This window comes from Chiloscyllium plagiosum, unplaced genomic scaffold, assembly GCF_037043375.1.
Source record: "Chiloscyllium plagiosum isolate Xiang-an unplaced genomic scaffold, Cpla_swu_hap1 HiC_scaffold_7, whole genome shotgun sequence".
NCBI lineage: Eukaryota > Metazoa > Chordata > Chondrichthyes > Orectolobiformes > Hemiscylliidae > Chiloscyllium > Chiloscyllium plagiosum.
Window position 1 is genome coordinate 69122173 of NW_028270145.1, and position 16968 is coordinate 69139140.

General features: G+C 46.5%; 1 protein-coding gene and 1 long non-coding RNA gene across 4 annotated transcripts in view; one reads left to right on the top strand and one right to left on the bottom strand.

Moving 5' to 3' along the window:
- cobll1b (cordon-bleu WH2 repeat protein-like 1b) overlaps positions 1 to 3499 on the bottom strand; it is a 161903-nt gene extending 158404 nt beyond the window's left edge. The window contains exon 1 of one of the 2 annotated variants that reach the window (XM_043693895.2): positions 2786 to 3493. In XM_043693895.2, the coding sequence (XP_043549830.2) occupies positions 2786 to 2835 (50 nt within the window). In that variant the 5' untranslated portion in view covers positions 2836 to 3493. Of the gene's footprint in view, positions 1 to 2785 lie in introns of both variants that reach the window. The other variant, XM_043693897.2, reaches the window with a different exon arrangement.
- An 855-nt stretch (positions 3500 to 4354) lies between these two features.
- LOC122551644 (uncharacterized) overlaps positions 4355 to 16968 on the top strand; it is a 59191-nt gene continuing 46577 nt past the window's right edge. Inside the window, exons 1-3 of one of the 2 annotated variants that reach the window (XR_006312154.2) lie at positions 4357 to 4590; positions 4786 to 4952; positions 14672 to 15891. This is a non-coding gene — a long non-coding RNA (uncharacterized LOC122551644). Of the gene's footprint in view, positions 4591 to 4785; positions 4953 to 14671; positions 15892 to 16968 lie in introns of those variants that run through there. The other variant, XR_015757698.1, reaches the window with a different exon arrangement.

The window sequence follows — 16968 nt, forward strand, 5'->3', positions numbered from 1 at the left end:
TTGCAACAAAGCAATCCATGAGGTCCTGGCAGTTCTTACAGGAAAACCTTAAAGAGGCAATGGAGAGGGTTTCAGGAGATAGCTGACAGCAAAAGGAAGATCTATTATTGACTCTCTAAGAAGGACAATTCAGGCAAAACAAAACTTGATATGAACCAATTACATCTGGTGATGGATGGTGAAACTAGTTGAGCACTGAGTTATTATCCCTTGTGTTTGAATCAAATTGGAGTCATACTAAAGGCAACAACCCACTATTCAATTATATGGTGAGTTCCAGGATATTGACTCCACAACAGCAAAACAGCAGTGAAATAGCTCCAAGGAAGTGTGTGACATTGAGGAAAAATTACAGATGGTGATATTCCCATACATCTGCTGTACTTGTTCTTCTAAGAAGTAGAGCTAGTAGTTTGGAAGGTTATGGTCTAAAACTTAGCGAGTTTCTGTAATGCATCGTCCAGATAGTACACACTGCTGCCACTTGGTGCTCATGACAAAGAAAGCGAATGTTGAGGGTGACAGATGGGGGAACCAAGCAAATGTTCTACCTTTTTTTTGCTGGACAGTGCTAATTTCTTGAATATTGTAAAGCTTCAACCATCCAAATAAGTAGAGGACATTCTATAACACACCTCATTTGTGCCTTGTGAATTAACTCACCACTGGATTCCTAGTCACTGACCTGCTTTTGAAACCATGTTATTTATGTGGCTAGTGCAGTTCTTTTCCTGGTTAATGGAACCTCAACCATTAATATTGATGATATGGAATTCAAGGTAATATGTGATTTATTGTCAGAGTCATACAGCACAAAAACAGACCAACCTGTTCATGCTGACCATAATCCCAAACTACAGTAGTCCCACCCACCTGTATTTGGCCCATATCTCTCCAAACATTTCTTACTCATGTGCTTATCTTTTGAACTTTGTAACTGGACCCACATCCACCACTTCCTCTGGAAGTTTGTTCCACACACACACAAACCACTCCCTGTGTAAAAAGGTTGCCCCTCATGTCTTTTTAAATCTTTCTCCTCTCACCTAACAAATATGATCTCCAGTCTTTACATCTCCCATCCTAGGGAAATGACACCTGCTTTTCACCTTATCTATGCCCTTCATGATTTTATAAACCTCTATAAAATCACTCCTCAACCTCTGACACCCCAGTGAAAAAAGCCCCTTTCCAGCCTCTCCTTGTAACTCAAACCTTCCATTCCCAGCAATATCTGGTAAATCTCTTCTGAACCCTCTCCAACTTAATAATATCCTTCCTATAACAGGGCAACAAGCACTAGACACACTACTCCAGAAGAGTCTCACCAACATCTAATACAACCTCAACAACAACGTCCCAATTCCTACACTCAAAAGGGAGATGATTAGGTTCTCAGTTGTCAGAGACAGTCAATACTTGATACTTGTGTGGCACATATGTTACTTCCCACGTCAGTCCAAGCCTGATGTTAGCCAGGTTTTGCTGCATATGGACCTGGGTTGCTTTAGTATCTATAAACAGCAAATGGTGCTGAATATTGTGCAATCATCAGCAAGCATCTCCAATTCTGACCTTGGGATGAGGGAAAGTAATTGATGAAGCAACTGAAGATGGCTGTGCATAGAACATTAACCTGAAGAACTCATACAGTCTCATCCTGAGAGAAAGGATTAACCTCTAACAATCACAATTGTCTTCCTTTGTGCTAACTCTGTCTCCTTTTTGATGAAGGAGCAGTGCTCCGAAAGCTCATACTTCCACATAACCCTGTTGGAGTATCACCTGGTATTGAGGAGAAAGTGAGGTCTGCAGATGCTGGAGATCAGAGCTGAAAATGTGTTGCTGGAAAAGCGCAGCAGGTCAGGCAGCATCCAAAGAAGGGCTTATGCCCGAAACGTCGATTCTCCTGTTCCCTGGATGCTGCCTGACCTGCTGCGCTTTTCCAGCAACACATTTTCAGCTATCACCTGGTATTGCATGATTTTTAACTTTGTCCTTGTTTTGAAAGCAAGGGCTCATATTTGTCATCCTCTAATTCTTAGATACAATTTTTGCAGAATTTTGAAAATTCATAGCAAAAGCCTTTGCTATTTTTGCTTCACATTCTTTTAACATAAATTTTAAATCATCAGGACTTAGTCACTTAGCCATATGAAAAGACAGACTTGCATATATGGAGCCCTTTTATAACCTCAGGGCACCCGACCATTTTACACTCAATTAACTACTTTTGAGGTGTAATTAGCCTTGCAATGTCATGTTAAATTGATAATTCATTTAATAACAATTCTTAAATGATAGCCAACATTATTACTGTAAACCTAACTCCTGCAGGTTGACTTTTCTAAAGTTTCTCTATCCCTCTCATCATTGAAGCCCAATGTTAAGTATACATTTTGTTTCTTTTACCATACACACACTTTCTCCCCAAGCCTGTCATTTGCTCTTTTAAAGTTCTATTCCAACAATGGTGTGCCTATAGAAAGCCAGGTCTTGTCTTCTATTATTTGATTTTCTTGCATCTCTTTTTTTCAAATGGAATCGCCCTTTTTGTCATCTGCCCCTCTTCTGCCAAGAAATTACGGAACCAGACGGCTTCAGAAAGTAAGCCATGTTTTCTAATGCTTCCACGAGACAAATAATGCAACTAATGTCTCCTTTAACAGAAAGGAGACATTAGTTGCATTATTCCCTTCGGGCGGATGCCAAAATCTGTTAGGGGACAGTAATTTCATGACAGCTGAACATGGTGAATGTAGGTTAAGTTAGATACAATACTCACCCTGAAGTAGGCAGAGTTGTAGTTCCAGATTCTGATACCTGCATTTCCATCACTCTCAGTTTTTACAACAGCAGACTTCTCGTCAGCAGACTTTTTTTTTGTCTTCCCTTGTTCGGCTGTAACAGTAACAGCAAGGAACGAGGCAATGTTCAACACAAAGCGATGTGAAATGATTTCGGCTATTAGCGGCGTAGGGCGCTGCACACAGCTGGATTTGAAAAAAACGCCAATTCGTGTGTGAATTTCCCCTCTCCCCTCCACAAAGGTTAGAGTGCAGAAGGAGTTGGGTTCGTGATTTCGCGGAACTCTCTATCTCTGTATGTGTGTGCTATGATCCGGCCCAGCTTCTACTCCAGCGTAAATATCTCAACCTAAGCGCGGCGCCGTTCGCTCCCGCTCTACTTTCGCGAACACCAACATTTTCAAGCCATGACATGTGTGAGAGAACTTGCTCTCTTCAAATCAAACTTTCCAGGCTGTGTGTCGGCTCGATCCCGGACACGGCGGTTTCAGCAGATCCTTCCCCCACCCTCCTACTTCCTCAGCACTGGTTTCACATAGATTAGACACAATTGCACACTAGCACCCACTCTTTGGCAAAGTGGTATTTGCATACAAGTCGTTTTGTTTCCCTGGTTTAAGTTTCTGTTGGCTGGAGTTGCGCATTTCAATTCTTGCCACTAGGATGCGAGCTGGCTGTGGTGCCAGGGTTGAAGGATCTACCTGCATTTAAAGCAGAACCGAACCTTGCCAGATTTTCAGTACACTGATCAAAAAAAAGATGTCTTAATCACTGCAGCGTTATTTATTTTCCCATCATGTCCGGCCAACCTGCCAAAACGAAATGCTTGTTTCGCATTTTGATTTACTCTTGATCTCAAGTCCCAATATTTCAACTTGGAATTCAAACACAATTTTGTTTTCTTTTTGTGGAATTGGCTTTCGCGCTCAACAGCTTTTCACCTTTTCTCCAGACCAACAGAGATGTTATTTTTAATCAGCAATGTTGAAAAAAAAAGTGAGACCGTGGTAGTGTCCCCACCCATGGGCGGAGAGACCCAGGTTCAAGCACCACCTGTTTCAGAGCTAGGTAATAACGTCTCTGAACAGGTTGGTTCGAAAGAAAAAAATGGGGTATCTGCAGAGTTCTTGGGCATCTCATGTGATGTAAATTAGTGTCCCGACCTCTGAGCTTGGAGGCTCAGGTACAAAGCCGAGAACTGTGAAGTCACGTTTCTGAACGAGTTGATTGGACAAATGAACAATTTCATTAATACCCCAGTGACTCCCTTAAAATCTGATAACTTTTTTTTTAAAAAAACTAAGGATTGGACTTTGGTCCCGTTTTGTATTGTTAATGTTTGACCTCCAATGATCCGACAGGCAGTAAGAAAGCTGAATGATTTCTTGCCATGCTGCGACTTCTGTTCCGTGGCCATTTGAAGAATACTGTAAGTGAAAATGAACACTTTGGCAATACGCAGTGGTTGCTTTACAGCAAGGTGGACATCTAGTCAAGCAACAACACTGCACCACTACTCAAAAAAAAATTGGGGAGATAGCTGCAGTTTATCGGGATGGGGAGAAAGGTGCCCAGGATGCTTAAACGCCCCCTGCATTTCTCCTTAATCTGACCACTCCTTCTCTTGAAGGAATGTGCTTCACTTGTGAATGTGGTCACTTGATACACTGCGTGTTCTTTCAGTTACTCAGTTCTGCAGTTTGACCAGTGAAAACTGATTAGTTGGGCTCGGATTTCCCTAAAAAAAATTCACCGGGGTTTCGAACAGCAGGAAGTCTTTCATGTGAGTTGTGACACATAACCACGCTTGGATTCCGTGATTTAATTTGTTTTTAACACGAAAAAATGTTTGTTTGTCATTAATTGGTTATTGGATTAGTTGAAATCACCAATATTTCCAACCAAACCTTCTTGTGAAATTCCTATTTGATATAATTTTGAAGTTTTTTTTGCTCTCTTGTCAAACTCATTACTGAAGATTACCCGCCCAAAACGAATCCCTTGATGCTCCGGTCTCCGAGTGCCGCAGTGATTCCTCTCATTTGCTGATGTTCACTTTCCTGATCCTAATCTCGACCTCGCGGTAGAAGAGTGCAACTGCAGGTATGGCTATGTCTGTCACCTGCAAATGGAGGAAATGCCAAGGTGAGGGCAAAACCATGGGAGATTCAGTAACAATGTTGATATATTGCTTGGGGAGCCGGTGGTGTAGTAATATATCTAGGCTGGCAATCCATAAGCCCATGATGATAAAATGGGGAGAGTTGTAGAGTTTAAACGTAATTAGTTGACCTGGAACATAAAGTAAGTCTCAGTAATGCTGTCTTTCAAAGTTTGATGGATTGTTGTAAAGGCCCATTGGGTTCACTGATTGTCTGTTAGGGACAGAAATCATCCACCCTTACCTGGTCTGGGCACATAAGACTCCAGACACACAGCAATGTGGTAACATGTTAACTGCCCTCTGAAATAGTGAGCCATTCAATTCAATGGCAATTAGGGGTGGGCCACAAATGTTGTCCTGGCCAAAGCAGAATAAAATGTTTTCTTTTAAAAAAAAAAGTGTGACAGCATTGGAGAGCACAGAAGTTATTTACAGTAATGGTTTCAGGGATGAAGAATCTTCAGCTATAATGACAGATCGGAGAGGTTGGATCTGATCTACTTGGACAGAAGAAGGCTCAGCGATCTAATACACGTTTTCAAAATAATGAGGGGATTGGATAAAGACACACTGTTCCCACCTGTAAAGGATCAAGAACAAGAGGGCACAGATTTGAAGTGATTTGCGAAAGAAACAAATGTGATATGAGCAAAAAAACTCATTCCAACATCAAGTGGTTCAAGCCTAGAAAGCACAACCTGGACATGTAGTGGAGGCAAGTTCAATTGGGACATTCAAGATGTCATTGGATGAGACAATGCACAAGCCTATGAAGAAAAGGCAGAAGTACAGCACTATGCCATGATCTTCATGACAGAGCTGATGCAAATATACAGGCTGGATGGCCTTCTATACCATAGCACTTATGTTGTTGGGTGACATGTAACGGGTGCAAAATTCAAATTAGTGTAGATTGGAGATGAGATAAAGACATCCCCTGCATGGATCATATAATCCTACCAGCCACTGCTCACATGGCAATCTATTACTGCAAAGGGCACTCATAGGCATGTCCAATGGAAACCTCTCCTGCTGGTGAGGTCAATATGTCACTCCGCTCTATTTCTGAATTTGGGTCATGTAGATCCATTCAGTGCTCCCATTTGTAATAGAGCAGAATCATGCTTTCAGTTGAATATGGGACCTAGCAGTGGTGATATTTAAAGTTCCAAACTTCCAAGTTGCAGGTAAGGTAATCCATTATAACAGTGGCTATTGAAAACTCTGGAAGCACTCAGGAATATTTTTAGAATTGATTTGGTGAGCTCTTGCATTTGACAGGAAGTGCTACTGCACTGTCATTGCCCATAGTCATCTGCCCATTCAAAGGCTGTTACAAAACATGGGGATGCAGTTCCAATGTCATGGCATCTGGAGGGGGAGACAGCATTCTGAGGGTAATCTGCCATGTTGAATCATTATGACGGGGCTAGCCCCATACATCTCAGTGTACATCCTCATCAGCACTTACCTGTATGCTGCCATCGCAAAGGTCTCATTTGCCCTTCCTGTAGCAGATCTCATTTGTGACCTTCACCTCCAGTTAGAGTTGACATAAACACTGTCCTTTTCCCTTCATCTGGCTGTGGCCCAGTTGTGCCTGATGCACCAAATGCAAATTCCTACTCTTGTATCCAAGTTACATGCAATGCCAGCATCTGATAATGGCTGTATGGATCAACCAAATGATGGTGTTTGTTTTCTATGTTGTTTCTTTCTTCTGAGTTTATATGGCTGGCTGGTAGAGGTTTAGATATCTAAAATCAGAAAAGGAACCAACAGCAACTGAACAGCTTGATGTAAAATTAAACAATGAGAGTTGGATCTGGGTATGACATTATTGGAATGTATGTGAGGGAAGGAAAAGTATCTAGAAATTAGATCTGTGTACTGAGTGCAGGAGCTGCTGATCGGTGAGTGCTGGAGCTGTAGTACCTTAAGCAACATAGTAGATTGGTGGAGCATTGGATGCAGATATTTACGATCCTTGATGACCCTCACAAGTTAATTAAACTTCCTTTTGCAATGATGCAAGTTCCTTGTGGGCTCGACTCCAAGAATTAATCTTACCAGTTACCTGCTTCCATTCCCTTTTGAAGATGGTTGTTGAGGGTTTGGTAGCCTCTACAAAAAAAAATGGACTCTCTTCATCCATTTATTTCCTCCTCTGAGGCCTCCCGCATTACCTGTGTGTCTCCCTGTTCAGTTTCCTTGTTCAGAATTGAAGTGCTGGTATTTAAAATCAAAGGCCAATGTGAGGTCAGAGAAGACCATTTATGGAGGTTTCTGTTGCTCTCTACATTCTTCCTGTGAGTGTCACATCCATTCCCAACTCCAGTAATGGCTATATAGTCTCTGGGAGGAGATATTGAAGAGAGTTTTGCAATGACCTTCCATGTGGTGGACAGCAAGAATACCCTTTTGTAGTTACTGTTACTGGTCAAAAATTCTTTTTTGATGATTGTCACAATTATGGAAGTGAATACTGGGCCCCTTGCTGAGATAGTTGTATCATCGAGTCATAGGTGAGGTGTCAGAAGACTGGAGATTGGTTAACATGGTGCCACTATTAAAGAAAGGTGATAAGGGAAAGTTGGTAAGATGGTAGGGAACTATAGACCAGTGAGCCTGACATCAATGGTAGGGCAAGTTGTTGGAGGGAATCCCAAGGGACAGGATTTACATGTATTTGGAAAGGCAAGGACAGATTAGGGATAGTCAACATGGCTTTGTGTATGGGAAATCATATCTCACTAACTTGATTGAGTTTTTTGAAGAAATAATGAAGAAGATTGATGAGGGTAGAGTGGTGGACTTCAGTAAGGCATTCAACGCGATTCCTCATGATAAACTGGTTTGCAACATTAAGTCACATGGAATACAGGGAGAACTAGCCATTTGGATACAGAACTGGCTTAAAAGTAGAAGACAGAGGGGTTTGGTGGAGAGTTTCTTTTCAGACTGGAGGCCTGTGACCAGTGGTGTGCCACAAGGATCGGTGCTGGGTCCTCTGCTTTTCGTCATTTATATAAATGATTCAGATATGGATGTATATAGGAGGCATAGTTAGCAAGTTTGCAGATCACACTAAAATTGGAGGTGCAGTGGACTGCAAAGAAGATTACCCTTTAGTGTACAATGGAATCGTGATCAGATGGGCCAATGGGCCGAGAAATGGCACTTGGAGTTTAATTAAGGTGAATGTAAGATGCTGTATTTTGGAAAGGCAAATCAAGGCAGGACTTATACACTTAATGATAAGGTCCTGGAGAGTGTTATTGAACAAAGAGACGGTGTGCAGTTTCATAGTTCCTTGAAAGTGGAGTTGCAGGTAGATAGGATAGTGAAGGCAGCTTTGAAATACAGAGGAACCTTGATTATCCGAACGTGATGGGTGGGCACTATTTCATTCGCATAATCGATTATTTGGGTAATTGATTAAATGCCTTTCCTCTGGGGCTCGGAATTTTTAAAGTCTGCCCCCGTTCAGGAGACTAGCAGCAGTGCACAGTGCGCGAGACCCCATCACCCCGCCCACAATACCATCCAACACTGCCCCGCCCCCAACACCGTCCAACACCCTCCCCCGCCCCAACACCGCCCCCCGCCCCAACCCCGTACCACCGCCCCTAACCCCATCCAACACCGTTCCCCACCCCAACCCTGTCCAACACCGCCTCCTGCCCCAACACCGTCCCCACCTCCAACCCCGTCCAACACTGCACCCCGCACCCAACCCTGTCCAACACCGCACCCTGCCCCAAACCTGTCTAACACCACCATCTACCCCGTCCAACACCGTCCCTGCCCCCAACCCCATCCAACACCGCACCCTGCCACAACCTCCTTCAACACCGCCCCCCACCCCCAACCCCGTCCAACACTGACCACCGCCCCGCCCCCAACCCCATCTAACACCGCCCACGCCCCAACCCCGTGCAAAACCACCTCCGTCCCAACCCCATCTAACACCCCCCCCACCCCCAACCCCATCCAACACCGCACCGCCCCACCCCAACCACATATAACACCGCACACTGCCCCAACCCCATCCAACACCGCCCCCCGCTCCCAGCCCCATCCAACACCGCACCCTGCCCCCCAACCCCATATAACACCGCACCCCCGCCCCAACACCATCCAACACCGCTTCCTGCTCTCAACCCCGTCCAACACCGCCCCTTGCCCCACACCCCAACTCCATCCAACACCACCCCCTGCTCCCAACTCCATCCAACACCACCCCCTGCTCCCAGACCGATCCAACACCACCCCCTGCCCCACACCCCATCCAACACCACCCCTGTCCCACCCCCAACCCCATATAGCACCATCCCTTGCTCCCAACCCCATGTAACACCGCCCCCCCACTCCCAACCCCATCCAACACCGCCCCCTGCCCCCAACCCCATCCAACACCGCCCCCTGCCCCCAACCCCATCCAACACCGCCCCCTGCCCCCAACCCCATCCAACACCGCCCCCTGCCCCCAACCCCATCCAACACCGCCCCCTGCCCCAACCCCATCCAACACCGCCCCCTGCCCCCAACCCCATCCAACACCGCCCCCTGCCCCCAACCCCATCCAACACCGCCCCCTGCCCCCAACCCCATCCAACACCGCCCCCTGCCCCCAACCCCATCCAACACCGCTCCCTGCCCCCAACCCCATCCAACACCGCCCCCTGCCCCCAACCCCATCCAACACCGCCCCCTGCCCCCAACCCCATCCAACACCGCCCCCTGCCCCCAACCCCATCCAACACCGCCCCCTGCCCCCAACCCCATCCAACACCGCCCCCTGCCCCCAACCCCATCCAACACCGCCCCCTGCCCCCAACCCCATCCAACACCGCCCCCTGCCCCCAACCCCATCCAACACCGCCCCCTGCCCCCAACCCCATCCAACACCGCCCCCTGCCCCCAACCCCATCCAACACCGCCCCCTGCCCCCAACCCCATCCAACACCGCCCCCTGCCCCCAACCCCATCCAACACCGCCCCCTGCCCCCAACCCCATCCAACACCGCCCCCTGCCCCCAACCCCATCCAACACCGCCCCCTGCCCCCAACCCCATCCAACACCGCCCCCTGCCCCCAACCCCATCCAACACCGCCCCCTGCCCCCAACCCCATCCAACACCGCCCCCTGCCCCCAACCCCATCCAACACCGCCCCCTGCCCCCAACCCCATCCAACACCGCCCCCTGCCCCCAACCCCATCCAACACTGCCTCCTGCCCCACCCCCAACCCTATATAACACCGTCCCCTGCTCCCAATCCCGTCCAACACCGCCCCATGCTCCCAACCCCATCCAACACCGCTCCATGCCCCAACCCCATCCAACACTGCCCCATGCTCCCAACCCCGTCCAACACCGCCCCCTTTTCCCAACCCCGTCCAACACCACCCCCTGCCCCCAGCTCCGTCCAACACTGCCCCCAAACCCATCCAACATCACCGCCCCACCCCAACCTCTTCCAATACTGCCCTGCCCCATCCCCCCACCCCAACCCTATCCAACACCGCCCCTGCCCCAACCCCGTCCCCCCACCCCCTCGCCCATCCCCTCACTGCCTCCCCACCCCCCAACCACGTCCAACACCGTCCCCATCCTCCAACCCCGTCCGACACCGGCCCCACCCACAATCCAGTCCATCACCACGTCCAACACCGTCCCCATCCTCCAACCCCGTGCAACACCGGCCCCACGCACAATCCAGTCCATCACCACCTCCACCCCCCAGCCCCGGCACCGCTCCCAGCCTCAACCCCTCGCCCCCATCAACTCCCCCCACTCCAAACTGTGAACATTTCCAACATCACCCCCAACCCAACCCCGTACACACCCGTCCCCACTCTCCGGGTAGCTGGACTGAACACTGACAACAAGACTGCTGCAGTTGCCTTTGTGGGATAAGTATCCAAATAGCACGCGCACACACACAGCCACTACTTTTACTGCAACTTTTTCACAGGTTCCACCTTTGCCCTGTATAGGACAGTGTTGGAGAGATTATCTGGGGTAGGGTGGTTTAGAGTACACCCCTGTGTAGAACTCCATGGAAAGTGTGGGGAGAGAGAGAGAGGGTGGGCAGTTAGTCTTTTGGAGACAGTGCCTGTTTAATCACTGTACTGTAAACAAAATACGCGCTAACTTTTGGAAATATGTCTTTAATATGATGTTTCCATCAGGACCTCGAGATCTCCTTCGGACAATCTGATTTTCAGATAATTGCTATTCGGATAATCGAGGTTCCTCTGTACTTTCCTTTATTGGTCAAATCATTGAGTACAGGAGTTGGGAGGTCACATTGCAGCCGTACAAGATGTTGGTTAGGCCACTTTTGGAATATTGTGTGCAATTCTGGTCTCCTTCCGATCGGAAGAATGTTATGAGATTTGAAAAGGTTCAGAAAATATTTACTTTTTCTCAGGATGTTGCCAGGATCAGACAATTTGTGCTATCAGGAGAAGCTGGACAGGGTAGGGCTTATTTTCCCTAGAGTGTTGGAGGCTAAGGGGTGACCTTATAGAGGTTTATAAAATCATGAGGGGCATGGATAGGGTAAATAGACAAGGTTTTTTTCCTGGGGTGCGGGAGTCCAGAGCTGGAGGGCATAGGTTTAAGGTGAGAGGGAAAAGATTTAAAAGGGACCTAAGGGACAACTTTTTCATGCAGAGGGTGGAGTGTGTATGGAATGGGCTACCAGAGGAAGTGGTGGAAGCTGATACAATTACAACATTTAAAAAATGTTTGGACGGATATATGAATAGGAAGGATTTTGAGGGATGTGGACTAACTGCTGGCAAATGGGATGAGATTAACTTAGGATACCTGTTCGGCATGGATGAGTCGGACTGAAGGATCTGTGTCCGTGCTGCACTTCTCTGTGACTCTGTGCCATTTCAGAGATTCCTTGGCATGCTGTCTTTCTTTAACAAAGTTTAAAATCACACAACACCAGGTTATAGTCCAACAGGTTTAATTGGAAGCACACTAGCTTTCGGAGCGACGCTCCTTCATCAGGTGATAGTAGAGGGCTCAATCCTAACACACAGAATTTATAGCAAAAATTTACAGTGTGATGTAACTGAAATTATACATTGAAAAATTGACTGTCTGTTAAGCCTTTCATCTGTTAGAATACAGTGATAGTTTCACTTCTTTCATGTGTAAATCACAAAAACTTTTTTTAAAAAAGTTGCATTCTCGGGTTAGCTGTTAACAACGATGATAGCTAGACAGTATGTTGAAGGTGTTGGCCCTCTGTGTTCTCTGTCTATGCCATGATGTTTAGATTGATTCTAATCTAAAATGTGAGGTAACGGAGTTTTACATAAATTCCTGCAGTTTTTGAGCTCAGGGTTCTACATGAATGCAAGGATCTCCAAGAAGATCGTACATCTCGACACAGACATCAAGTTTCTACAGGAATGCAGGCAAGCAGGAAAGATCCCAAAAGGATTACGGATCATGAGCCCACTTAAGTCAACCTATAACACAGACTACACGGAGAGACTTTGCCACCGCACCTCTCATAAACTCCTCAATCATTTCATGCACCATCTCTACACCAGGTGCCACAACCTTGAAATTCAGATGAAGTCCACACTCTCAGTCTGCACTCAGGATGCATCAGTACAATTACGCGACATTGCCAAACAGACAAGGTGACAAAACTACACCACATACCTGCACGCCAAGAACAAAAAACTGGAGAAACTTGGCATTCTCACCAGTAATAGCAAAGCCCACCCTGGAACTATAGTAGACAACATTATCACTGCGGAGAAGTCTATTATCAACTTATCGGACCACACCCTTCAACCGGAAGAGATTGAAGTCCTGAGTAGGGGTCTCAACTTCTGCCCCATCACCAAAATGGACCTATTGGTTCTCACAGCAGACACTGAGGAGTTCATCAGACGAATGAGACTCAGGGAATTATTTCAAGGTGCCAGCCGTGATCCCAATGAGCCCACTGATGAACTGGAACAGTCATCACAGGGATCTGTAGAGGAGCGATCAAATAAGGTGTCAACTTGGACCCCACCGAAGGGCCGCTGCCCTGGCTTGACATGTATGCTCAAACCGTCAGGAAATCTATAAATGCCATAAGGTAGAGCAAAACATCACCCGTTCACAGCGCAATGCCATCCAGGCTCTCAAAACCAAGCACAACATTGTCATCAAACCAGCAGATAAAGGAGGAGCCATTGTCATACAGCATAGAACAGATTACTGCAAGGAAATACCGACAACTGAACAACCAGGAACACTACAGGCAACTACCAGTTAATCCAACCAAAGAACACACCTGTGAATTAAACACACTGATCAGAACTTTGGATCCAGTCCTTCAGCGTTCCCTACGCACCCTCATCCCACGTACTTCTCAAGTAGGTGACTTCTACTGCCTTCCAAAGGTACACAAAGCCAACACACCGGGACGTCCCATCATGTTAGGCAATGGGACCCTATGTGAGAATCTCTCCGGCTATGTGGAAGCCATCTTGAAACCTATTGTACAGGGGATCTCCAGAACAGGGGATCTCCAGCTTCTGTCACAACACTACGGATTTCTTACAGAAACTCAGCACCCACGGACCAGTCGAACTGGGAACATTCCTCGTCACAATGGATGTTTCCGCACTCCACACCATCCCCCACAATGACGGCATCGCGGCAACAGCCTCAGTACTCAACACCAACAACTGCCAGTCTCCAAACACCATCCTACAACTCATCCGCTTTATCCTTGATCACAACGTCTTCACCTTTGACAACCAGTTCTTCATCCAGACATACGGAACAGCCATGGGGACCAAATTTTCACCCCAATATGCCAACATTTTTATGCACAGGTTCGAACAAGACTTCTTCTCTATGCAGGATCTCCAACCAACATTGTACACCAGGTACATTGACGACATTTTCTTCCTCTGGACCCATGGCGAGGAGTCACTGATAAAACTACACAGTGACATCAAGTTTCATCCCACCATCGAACTCACCATGGACTACTCTCCACTATCTGTCTCATTCTTGGACACATGCGTCTCCATCAAGGATGGACACCTTAGCACCACACTCTACTGCAAACCCACAGACCACTTCACAATGCTACACTTCTCCAGCTTCCACCCAAAACATATTAAAACAGCCATCCCCTATGGACAAGTCCTATGCATACTCAGGATCTGCTCAGATGAGGAGGAACGTGACAGATACCTGGAAGTACTCAAGGATGCCCTCACAAGAACGGGGTACGATTCTCAACTCATCGACCGCCAGTTCCGACGTGCCACAGCAAGGAACTGTAATGACCTCCTCAGGAGACAGACACATGCTGCAACTGACAGGGTACCCTTCGTTGTTCAGTATTTCCCAGGAGCTGAAAAATTACACCATGTTCTTCGTGATCTGCAACACATTATCAATGAGGATGAGCACCTCACCAAGACCTTCCCCACACCTCCATTACTTGCCTTAAAACAACCGCCAAACCTCAAACAGATCGTTGTTCGTAGCAAGCTGCCCGGCTTTCAGGACAACTCCATATAACCCTGTCACGGTAGGCACTGCAATACGTGTCAGAGTGTGGACATAAATACCACCATTACGCGTGGGGGCACCTCCCATCTTGGCAGGTACTCATTTGACTCAGCCAACTTTGTCTATCTTATATGTTGCAGGCAAGGATGCCTGGAGGCATGGTAACATTGGGGAAACCGAGCAAAGGCTACGACAACGGATGAATGGGCACCGCACAACAATCAACAGACAGGAGGGTTCCCTCCCAGTTGGGGAACACTTCAGTGGTCCAGGACATTCAGCCTCGGACCTTCAGGTGACCATCCTCCAAGGTGGACTTCGGGACAGGCAGCAGAGGAAAGTGGCCGAGCAGAGGCTGATAGCTAAGTTCGGTACCCATAGGGAGGGCCTCAACCAGGACCTTGGGTTCATGTCGCAATACAGGTGACCACCATTGCACTATACACACACACACACAAGCACTCCTATACACACAGACAGACACGCATACAGGCACCCACACACACCCTTACAGACACACACACTCCCACACTCTCACATGGACCCCCTCACAGACTTAAGACTCACTATACACACACACACACACACACACACACACACACACACACACTTTCTCACACTCACAACCCCCACCCCAGACAGACAGACACACAAACAGACAAAGACCCACATGCACACATATATTTTGTGGGGTGAATTTATACTTTCAGGGTTACATTGTACTTTGCTCAAAAACTGCATACATTCATGTAGAACTGAGCTCAAAAACTGCATGAATTTATGTAAAACTCCGTTATCTCACTTTTTAGATTAGAATCAATCTAAACATCATGGCATAGACAGAGAACACAGGGGGCCAACACCTTCAACATATTGTCTAGCTATCACCATTGTTAACAGCTAACCCGAGGAATGCAACTTTTTTTAAAAAAAAGGTTTTGTCATTTACACATGAAAGAAGTGAAACTATCACTGTATTCTAACAGATGAAAGGCTTAACAGACAATCAGTTTTTCAATGTATAATTTCAGTTACATCACACTGTAAATTTTTGCTATAAATTCTGTGTGTTAGGATTGAGCCCTCCACTATCATCTGATGAAGGAGCGTCGCTCCAAAGGCCAGTGTGCTTCCAATTAAACCTGTTGGATTATAACCTGGTGTTGTGATTTTTAACTTTGTACACCCCTGCCCAACACCGGCAGCTCCAAAATCATTTCTTTAACAACGTTGTGTTTTCATGCCAAGAGTGTTCCCACACTTTATTTTAGTTTTTGGACATAGATTCTGTCCACACCTGTAGCCTTTATTCATTTTCAGCTATCTGGTGGTCTTTTCAATATTGTGTCAAGTTGGGTTGTGCTGAGGTAGGTAGTATACTTTGGAATATGGTTGGCATCCCCATCAAGGATTGTGTCTCATTTGAAGAGATCTTGAAAAAAGCTCCTTGCACTAAGTGCTGTTCCTGTGCTGTGCAGTCCTATGTTCTTATTGGTGGTGATACTTGTTCATGAACACTTGTGCTTGCGAATGAATGGCTCCTGTATCTCGTGGTTACTCTCATTAAATTAGTCTTGATGTTTCTTGGTAAAGAAGCCCAAAGCCGCCTCAGAACTGCTGTTTCTGATAGGTTTTAAGAAAGACCAGACAATGTGGACATTCTGTTGTTCTTTTGCATTAACTTTGCATTAACTGCCATTAGGCTGTCTGTGAGGCACTCACTCTCTTTCTTTGCAGAGTGCTTGAGTCCATTGCTGTTAAATTTCCTGCTATAATGCTTCTACTGCTACTGCCAATGTTTGACAAGGCTGAGAGAGTTGCAAACCAGATTAACCGATAATCAGCCCAACAGTTACTAGCTCATGTCATGTCATGGATGATGTGAATGTCTTTGGGACCCCTTGTTTGTCTATCAACTGACAGTTTCTGAAAAACAACTCCTCAAATTTGATTACCTTCAGAAATACATCATCCTCTGCCTGCTGCACATGCAAGCCATGGTTCTCACCAATGGAATCCCCATAGACACAACACATTGCAAACTAAGGTCAGTAAGCCTGTTTCATCATACCAATGCTGTCTTCCATCTTCCTTGTTGTGGCACCTCACCCCACACCCATGAATATTCCTGCTGGAATGGAGCTAATCTATAGGACAAATAGGAATCTGTTCAATCTGCACAACCTTCAGTCCAGAACCAAGGCCATCCTGATCTCTATTGTTGAGTTGCAGTACACAGACATCATTTCTGCATGACTACACTTAGAGGCTAAGCTCCAAACTCATGTTGATGCATTTATGGAGGCATCTGAGAGAATGCAGCAGAGATGAAACATTTGGAAGATGAATGTCCTCTACCAGCCTGCATCCACTGTATAACCATGTCCCCAACTATCAAAATCCAAGGCAAGCCACTGGACAATGTGGATCAACTCCT